Source organism: Python bivittatus, unplaced genomic scaffold (genome assembly GCF_059951505.1).
Source record: "Python bivittatus isolate LINGU-HERP-01145 unplaced genomic scaffold, Pbiv_v1 ctg000120_np1212, whole genome shotgun sequence".
In the NCBI taxonomy this organism is placed as follows: Eukaryota; Metazoa; Chordata; class Lepidosauria; order Squamata; family Pythonidae; genus Python; species Python bivittatus.
The window spans coordinates 4096402-4106640 of record NW_028277037.1 but is presented as its reverse complement, the minus strand read 5'-3'; the positions used below and the strand labels follow the sequence as shown (position 1 = coordinate 4106640).

At 37.8% G+C, this 10239-nt stretch overlaps 1 protein-coding gene across 1 annotated transcript in view; it reads left to right on the top strand.

Moving 5' to 3' along the window:
* Positions 1–3538: 3538 nt before the first annotated feature.
* LMNTD1 (lamin tail domain containing 1) overlaps positions 3539–10239 on the top strand; it is a 114777-nt gene continuing 108076 nt past the window's right edge. Inside the window, exons 1-4 of the mRNA XM_088134995.1 lie at positions 3539–3544; positions 4362–4423; positions 7461–7479; positions 9639–9737. Of these exons, the coding sequence (XP_087991121.1) occupies positions 3539–3544; positions 4362–4423; positions 7461–7479; positions 9639–9737 (186 nt within the window). The remainder of the gene's footprint in view (positions 3545–4361; positions 4424–7460; positions 7480–9638; positions 9738–10239) is intronic.

The window sequence follows — 10239 nt, the reverse complement described above, 5'->3', positions numbered from 1 at the left end:
CTTGCTGCTGGTGTCCTCTTTCCTTCCACCTTTCCCAGCTTTAAAGCCTTCTCTAGAGACCTAGATCTTCGCATAATGTGTCCAAAGTAGGATAATTTGAGTCTGGTCATTTATGCTTCAAGTGAGTATTGTGGGTTGATTTGTTTGATGATCCATCAGTTTGTTTTCTTGGCTATCCATGGTATTCTCAGGAGTCTTCTCCAAACCAAAGTTCAAATGCACAGATATTCTTCCTAGGATGTAAAAAAGGAAACAGAGCTTCAATTGCACAGTTGTGGCCCCCCCATCTAGGCTCCCCACCCCACAGGCACCCCTTCCTCAACATGTTTATGCACAAGATTTCTCTTCTTTTCCTTTCTTGAACATTTGAACCTGGATGAACTAGATTAGCTAACATGTTTCTTTAAAACAAACACAAACTTTGGCTGTTTCTCTATGCTTTTGAAAGGACATTTTTTCCTTTCCATACAGATGAAAAAAAGCTGAATGGGTATAAAAGCTATTGTGTTGTCTCCAGGTAACATGCATATTGTATTGCCTATGTTTGATACAGAAGACAGGCTTCCTGTTTGTTTTGCTATCCTTGTTGCTATGCCTGTCCAGAGAACACAGTAAGTAAAACTATCTTTTTCCACTGTACCAAGTCTGCTAGAAAAAAGCTTTTTTCCCCCCCTGGAATAATTGGGCCAAGTGTTGAAGCCTGTACAAAATTAGATGTATCTGATCAAAAAACACATCTCTTCTAGTAACTGGGAACCTTGGTCGTAACCTTAACCTTAAGGAAACAGGACTTTTCACAGGATGGCAAAATGTTTTGGGGGGTTGTTAAGTCTTTTTTTTAAAGTTGGTATTCTTGGAACCGCTAAAATTTGTTTTTAGGAAGAAGAAAGATTTAGGAGTTACTAAATCATTACTAATAAAGTATTCCTATTGCACATATCATGCATTTGCACTTTGCCATTTTCTCTGTGAATTTGATCAAAATGGCTTTGTTGTTCCTGCATGTTGTATATTACTAAGGTCGTGAGTGCTATATATTAAGGACTGTCATGCTTTTTTGTTAAAAAATGGTAATTAGTCATTGTTGTGGTACAAACCATTTAAATAAAATTGAGGGAGTTGAGTTTAGCATTTAGCCTAGATATCCCCAAAAACCAGTTCTTCTCACATGCATTTGTGGCAATAATCCAAAGAAATGGTTGGTTTTTCTTGCTCTGTGCTATAAACTTATCTTTTCCTTTGAGCAGAAGAGCTTGAGTAAACTTTTAACAAACCTTGGCAAAATAGAACGGTGTATTTTTATATAAATCCTTGAGATTTTGATACCTTATGGCGATCAGCAGGATATTACAAGAGTTTATAATAGTCTATTTATTTAGTTACAATATTTGTAGAATATCCAGTCATGAATCTCCTCAACATTTCTTTGATTTTCTAACAAGTTTTCAGTAACTTGCATAGATTTTCCCCCACTTTGTTCTTTTTATTTGTTTCCTTTTGTACTTGAAAACACAGTGCCCTTCCATATCTAAAGATGGAGCTGATTCAAGGTCAGCCTCACTTTTGAGGGTCCTCACAAGGCTTCCGGGAGTTTCTACATGGTGCTGTTCCAGAAATAACATGCTGGCTGGGGAATTCTGGGAATTGAAGTCCACACATCTTAAAGTTGCCAAGTTTGAGAAACACTGATTTAAACTATCTCATATACACTTTGGATCAGATGAAGGCAAAGACATGAGAACACAGCAAAAACACAGGCCATAAATACAGCAGATACTGCATTTTATTCCTTAATCTGTGCCTATCAAGCGACAATTGCATTTAGGGCTAAAAAAAACTGGCACAGCAATTCTTCAGAAAGAAAAAGGCATGAAATGTAATGTATACCCTGCAGTAAGATAACACCCACACTGACACAACTGCAGATTAGAGAGGGAGGGTGTTTTTTAAGTGGATGTTAGTACCTTGCTGACCTTGGCTGATCTTGAAAAAGCTAAGCAGGGTCAGTCTTGGTGAATACTTGGATGGGAGGCCATCAGGAGGTTCCAGGGCTAAAGGGAAAAGATAGTGCTGAGAACACTACATGGACATGTCCATTAGGTCACCAGGAGTTGAGTTCAACTCAAGGGAAACGTTCCTCCGCCATAACATTTAGTGATATTCAAAGATGGAGGAAGAAGGAAAATTAAAATGGTGAGTTGTCATTCTTGGCAGCATCGTTACTGATGTTGTTAACATTGGAGTGGTCAACAAACTAGAAATAAACTCACACAAATGAATTGGATCTGTTTTTTGTGTTGCCTTATTGTTTCATTTTATAGGCCAGTTGTGGAAGAAGCAAGCAGGAGGGCTGGATTTTCCTGTTTTGGATATTTGAAAGGCAAAGAGGCAATTTTATCGCCCTCTGAATTTTGCATACCTTCTTCGGTGCAGGTCTGGCTAACGTCAGCATGTAACTGAAGAAGCTCAATTCAGCTACTGGATCAAGACAGGCAGGTTGAGAAATAGAATTAACAATGCGCCCATTCTGTGGGCAGAATGGAGGGGGGCATGAAAAGGAGGATGAAAGAATCTCACAACAGTGCAATTGATATTTATGTCCTGTAAGAAACAGCCCTCAAAATCTCATGCAACAGAAACCTGCAAGTTTACTTAGATGCAAGACCTACTCTAAGGAGTTGCCTTCTAGTAGGTGTTTAGAACGGCAACCTGGCTGAAGCATCCTATCTAATTTTTATGATGCTCTGTCTTTGCCTGTCCCTGCACATCAGCTGAGAATCAGGTTGGGCTTTCAAAGGCCAAATTGTAGCAGGGACCTGGCATATGATAAACCCTGATTGACAGTCTCTTGCGCCATGTAATCACTTGTTTTTAAGGACACATTGTCAACTTAAGCTACTGCAGAATTGCACAAAGATGTATGGCATACTAAAAATGAATTAATGCAAACTTTTATATATTGTGTTTAAATAGCACAATCAAACATTCTTAACACTTTAATAAAGTCAAGGACAAAGATTTATGGTTCTACCTAAATTTATTTCAGTTTGATATTCTGCTAGTTTAATGGGTTAATTGCCTAATCTTTGGCCTGCACTGATTTCCAAGGCTTCCTTAATAACAATTTAAAATATATATACCATAATTGCCGGAAATGTATTTATGCAAACTACAAAAATGCAAAACTACCAGATTTGGCTGCAACATTACTGGTGACCTATGAATAGCAGCAAAGAGTCAACATTTCCTGTAGTTTGTTCCTGCTACCTAGTGGTTATCTGGATTTTGCAGCCCAAATCTGGTACCTATAACTAGTATTGAAAAAGGCATCTCAAAAATATAAATAATGATAATGACACAATATTTGCAACACTTGTCAGATGTTTTGTACACAGCATAATGTTTTCAGAGATGAGTCTGAACGTTTAAATGCTTGGAAGAAATCAAATGTTGCTCTTGCTACAATGCTGACAGGAGGGCTGACTATGAAATAAATTCAACTGGAATATGATCCAAACTAAAGATTCAAAATGAGAAGATGACGGTATCCTGAATTCAGCAGAAATTGTGCAAATTCTAGTCTATGCTCTGAGTTGTTACAGGGATTTTCAACATGTTTGAAGCTCAGACTATGTAATGCTGTACAGAATTCTGTTCCTCTTTCTCCTCATTTTAAAAACTCAATGAAGACATTGTCTAGGATCACATCCTACATTAAGCCATGATTGCTTTAATCATGTTTGCCAAATAAACCACAATTAGGTGAACTCATACTTTATGCTAAGCCATAAATTATGGTTTGCAAACTGAAACATATTGAGACAAAACCAGAGAAAGCATGTTATAGTTTAGTGCAATGTGGGAATCAGCCTGCACGTTTTGGCAGAAAATGGATGGAAATCCTTCTGGCTTTTTTTAGTTGTTTAGCTTGATTTTTACCCATTGCTTGGACAGGCATATTATCTTGAAAGTTCCTGGTTTGGGGGGGGGGAGCCCTACCTCTTTGTGGTCTGGGATTTCACAACATGCTAGGCTAAATTGTAGTGAACTAAGCTGTGGCTTAGTATGGTTAATTTATGGTTTGGTAACTGTGAATCCCATCAGTTGGGTTCACGTGGTTGAACATCGCTAATAAAACCACAATTTAGCATTTTATAGAAGACAATGGGTATCTGCCCTTTTTCTACCTAGATTCAGAATTTGATTTTATAAAATAAAAGGAAAGTGGAATCATCAGGAAAAAGCTAAGAAAAGTAACCATAGCCAAAAATCAGAAACCTAGAGTATGCTCTGTCTGGAAATGCTGGCCAACGAATATGGTTATCATGACTGATATTGAGAAAGAGGTAAAAAATTAACAGAGAAAGTGCCAGGAAATAGGTTTTCAGCTGAAGGAACATCCAATTCAACAGGAGATGGAAATGTGATTTCCTAAATCTTCTGGGCTCCTTGAGTCCTATCATATGAAGATTATATTTTGGGACTGCTGCAGGTTGTGTCCACAACTATCCTCAGGAGATCTGCTTGAAGGGCAGGTCAAAAAAGTTGAGAAGGTAGCCACAACCATGCAATTGAGCCCCCCTCTGCTTTTTTTACATGAGTCACATGGTCACAGTCACTATCTGAATTTTACCACCACCGCCAAGGATGTTCCTGGCCATTATACAATGTAGGCTCCAAGCCAATGCTGTGGCTTCTAATTTGCAGAGAAAGTTATTTTGCCTTTGTCTTGTGCACAAGTGAAGTATGCATTCTTGCTCCTGTCTCTAGTCACTTGATTTGGGGAACTAATTCTGCCATGCCCGCTACCACTTCCCTGGTCCTGTTTTATAGTCCAGACCAGAAAGAACCCTGAATGTGCTCATAAGTCATGCGTGATAATGACCAAGTCCTGGTGGCATTAAAGTGCACTGGGGATGATTTGAAAATAGAAAGAATAGTGATGTGGCAGATTTTTTTTCACTTACTTGTGCCTCCTTCCATACTGTATACATTGTTTGTGGCTTACATTTCTATTTTAGTTTCCTCAAAAGGCCTATGCCTGAACAGTCTATTTACCGGGGTTGTAAAATTTCCTTCTGCAAGATGACTTTTCTTAACTAATTCCATTTTCCTTTTAATTAAAACCAGACTTTGGCTGTTGATCAGCTTTACAGTTGACTATCTGTTGAACAATCCAGGACTTCGGAATTAAAATCTTTAAGTATATTGCAATAGAGAGACTTTATACCCAAACGTTCATGGGGCTGGTTGCCTTAGTTTCACCTCGAGCTTAATATTCTTAATAGCCTAATTAAAAAATGGATATTTGTATCCAGAGGCAATTAATTTCCAATAAATTATTTTTAAATTAAGATCTGGAGGATTATATTAACTTTATGGAAATGAAAGCACAGGGAACACCTCTGTGATTTTTTTTTTAATCAACTCAAGCCTGTTTTATCGCATTGTGTAGTTAAAGTTGATGTAGAAGCAAAGCTTTGTTTTTTGGGGAAAGAAGAAACATTACACACACAAATAGTCTTATCCAGTATGAATATATCCTGGACCTGCATAGTTACAGTACCACATCATGAAGTGAATGTATTTTGTAAAACTTCTGAATAATGTGTATTAGAATTATGTTTAATAGTGTAGAAAGTTCCAATAGAAGAGAATAGGTGTAGCTCATGGTTCTTGGACGTTTCATTACCCAACTAGATAACATCACCAGTGTGGGGGAGAATGAAGTTTGCTGGTTGTTTATATTTAGTAGCTTTTGAATGGTGTGTAAATGTGGTTTATCTCTATGTGTCTACTGATGGCTGTTGTCTTCAAAGGAGACAGCAAAAAAACTAGGAAGGAAACAAAAAGATAAAACACATCCCCTCCAGCAGCCAACACTCATATATGTGGGGATTAACACCAGACAAACAATCAGGCAGAAAACAATACTCTAATCAAGGAACCACCAAGGAGGAAACCACACCCCCACCAAAGCTGGCAGGACAAGCTACTATAGACAAACAGGCAGCAAACCCCCAACTTGCACTGACGATGTTACCTAGTTGGATAATGAAACATCTACAGGCAAACAACCAAGCTCAGAGAGCACCAAAGACTCCACAGTGTAGAAAGTTTGCCCTCAAAAATTCTGACTATACAAATATCAATCTTTTGAAGAAGTCTGTTCACTAATTCCACCAAATGGGTCCTCCTTCTCTTCCCAATTTAGCCATATGAGTGGCCACACCCAGTTAAGGAGGATGAAGAAAAGGAGGTGAAATCAGGCTTATATACTCAGCATAAAGATGACCCTGGATAGGCAGAAGCAAACTTTATGCCAATCTGGTGTGGTAATACAGTGGCATTACTGATAGGACATAACAGCAAAGAAGAGTGTGAGGACAAGACCATAATTTAAACAATTAAATGAAACTATTATAAGATGTGGTGGAAAATACACATTTTTCTCCATGTCAAAAAGTTGGTTTTTTTAAACAAAATAAGACAGAATGTATCCACTGAGTCCTAAAAAAAACTTCTAAAGTTCTGATTTGTTCAAAACAGAAGCATCATCTGACAAGAAGTTTTCTATTCACAGTTTCTTATCAATTTTAATGAGGATTCTGTACTCTCTGTTGAGAGCAAGAGAAGGATATGAGTCATGCGGATGAGCGAAACAGTTTTCTTTATTTATAAGGTCTGCTAACCATTGCAAGTGGAACTTAGTATTTTTAAAGTTCTGGTTTATGAATGTATGTTTTATCCCCCATGCTACATGACTCAGAGATATAAGTGGAAACCAACTCCCTTGAAAAAGTATTCTCTCTGAGCTGATAGGAGATCTCTGGGACGTTTTGAGAATGTATTCCTACGGACGTCACCAAATGATTCTGCATCCATCAATAACAAGCCTGCTGAAGTTTAGAAAAATCTTGTTGTTTTATGAGATTTTTATCCCACCTTTCCCACTTCAAAATAGGGAACATGGTCTAATTTTTAATGAAATCGTTTCATTAATTCTGAATGTCTGTGTATCAGCAACTCCAGCTATGTATTGCACAGTATATATGTGTGTGTATATATATATATGCAGTATATAAAGCTAAGCCCATGTTTTATGTGAAACACACACAGACAGCAAAAATGTGTCAATAATGAAACGTTCCGCAACATGAATTCCTATGTCATTTGTCTTTCCACAGCTTAAAAAGATCATTTCATCATTAATTTTCTTTTACAATGCTGTAATAAAATCTTAATTTTACTTCATCCTTCTTCAGAAGACTATCAAAAAATGTTATAAACTCAGCAGAACACAATTAGCTAAGTAATAAAATATTTAGATTTATTAGGCAAACCAGAAGCTAGGTTTCAAAAGAAAAGAGTTAATCTATGGAGATTTGTATAATAAAATCAAAGTAGGTAGCTAGTATATGATTCCAAAGTTTACATCGTGTTTTATGTTTCCTGTTAAGCCTGCCTGTGAATATGGCTGTATTGTTACTCATATTCAGCCAGACTTATAAAAAACCTCTTTTCTACAAACAATTTGGAACATACAAAGAGTTGATTTCCCCAATATCACCTTCTGATCTGGTTCACTCACATTTCAGACTCCTTCTCCTGGGCGAGATACTGGGTATGTAAAAAGCAATTAAATCTTTTCTGTTTCTTATGGTTAGATGTATAAGTGTTTTGTTTTGTTAATCTGGTGAACGTGGAATGGCATTACAACTGTTTTACCTTACAGTACGAAGCAAGAATTCTACTAAACTAGTTATATTAAGCCAGTTGATGTACCAACAGGAGCATCCTTGGGGGGAGGGGTGTATGTCAAAATTTGCAAGATGGTAGGCCCAATGCAGATTTAATTCCTCTCCCCCACCACCCTACACACACCCATGTATACATATAAACAGTACTTTCCCTCTGAAAAACTTAGCTTTAGAGCAATGGCATGTGTAAAACTTAATCTCCCCTCTGGGGGAGATGGGCAGCATATAAATGTAATAAATAAATAAATCACGGTAGATATTGTTCAATAGTTACTATTTGCAAACATACTGTTTTTTTCTCTCTCTTCTGGAGTGAATTCAGAGAAAGAAGAAACTCCTGTAAACTATCTTTGTTGCTTATTGTAAAACTAGAAAGCTGTAACGGTAGCTGTTGGCCAGTTCCCGTAGCACCATCACCTTCTGACTCTTCAAACTAATTCCCATTTTCATACCGTGATAAAATGTATCCAAATAAACACCATTCAAGCTGATTCAGATATGAAATTGGTACTATTCATATTTTTCTGCATTTACCTTACATCTTCAAAATAGCAACTGGGAGTGATAAGATAACGTTTAATTCATTTTAAAAGGACAAGGGGGAAATGTATGCATGTATTCCACCTCTCTTGAAGCATCTATCTTTGATGTATGGACTTGTAAATCCATTGTAGAAAAAAAAATGTTGTAACAATACGATACACTCTTCAGAGACAGTGGAAGCACAACAGCTCTTTCTCCTTGTCTTCTTGAAACAGTCGCTCATTCTAGGCCAGTCTTACCAAATCAATTTTATTGCGAAGAGAGAACAATGGATAGGGTTTTTTTAATGCCTTTTTAAAACAGCTTCTCCCATCCTGGGCTTTTCTGCTACCAGTTTACTAGGAATTGTAGAAGACTGACTTTCCATATCCAGGTAGATCAATCTCCCCAGACACCTACTACCTTCAAGAAGAGGGAGTTTGAATCATGGCAACGGATCTCCAGGGAGTGATGTCAGGTTCAGCCCAAAGAACTCCAAGAGACAATGCAAATACAGTTCTGTTGCGTTTATTAGCTTCAACCTCCAGACAGAAATCTCCCCGGACTGAACCCCAGTTCCCAAGCCAGCCAGCCACAACACCGTGAATTCCTTAGGGAGGTGCCAGCCTCATCTTCTTGAACTTCCCACGCTCCTGTTGGGGGCTAAGAACATGTTTATCTCCCTGAGCCTGGCCTTCCTAAGTCCATTCCATCACACATACTGAGTTCACCAAACACCTCCTTTGCTTCTGTAAACCCACATGGGCAGAAAAACTGGGTGATCATTATACCCTTGGTAGAACTGCCATAAATAGTTGATCAGCTGATTCCATTTAGTGGATTGAAAGTTCATCGAAGCTAATATATATTCCAAATGGACAATATTCTTCTTTCATAGCAAGTAATTCTCAATATCGTAGCTTACTTGACTGTAAGGCATATCTGTCTTGGGGGGAGGGTGTTGTTTTGTGGATATTTGGGTTCTGCTAAGCTGCCTCTCTTCCTGTTTATGCAGATTTCCTTCTAGCTGTTAGGAAATGCAGCCGGTAAGAGACAAGTCATTCTACATTACAGCAACATGTCCAGATAGTACCATGCTGTGGATTTATTTACCAAGCAGGGGTGTCACAGGGTATAATAATAATAATAATAATAATAATAATAATAATAATAATAAAAATATCAAGATGGTGGCCACAATGGTAAACTTGAAATTCTTTGATGTGGCCAGCATCTTAACCTTTTGCCCATCCCCTGTGTACATCCCTGCTACCAAGTGGTTAAGAAGGGCCAAATACTTCCTTTTTATCAGTCTTTCTTTCACCCTGGCAAACAATGTTTCTTTTTCCCAAACAGCTCATCTCAAAAGAGGGGAATAGCCAGGCCATTGAAAAACTCCAGACAGAACATACCCACAGCCAACAACAGATCAAGGACCTCGAGACGAAGTTGGAGGTAAGTATTTGTCAGTGGCTGGAATTGCCCTCCTGTGTTGCTCTCCTTGGAAATTGAAGGAAGCAGATGGACATTTTCATTTAATTCCTCTGTAGGTTAACTTGTCCATTTCATAAACAGAGCCAGGTTTGTCTATCACAATGTCCAAATTCAGGGGCAAATCCTTCTGTTCTCTTCATGATGGTGGTGGTGATGGCACTGATGGCAGTGATGCTGATGTTGATTCATACAGTTTCGATGTGGCAGTAAAAAATGAACTAAATATCCTGATAGCACATCAGAAGTGATAAACAGATAAATCCTGATGAAGCTTTTATTTATAGCTGAATAAGGAAACTTACTTAGATAAGTTTCACAACATAAATCAAAAATTGATCATAGTTTCCAAAGCTGAAGTAAGAGAAAGGTGATTGCTCTTCCCAGGAATTATAACTGCTATAATAAGATCAACTGAAGTTTGCACCTAATTTATTTGTTGGTTGCTATATTTTTATCCTGTTTT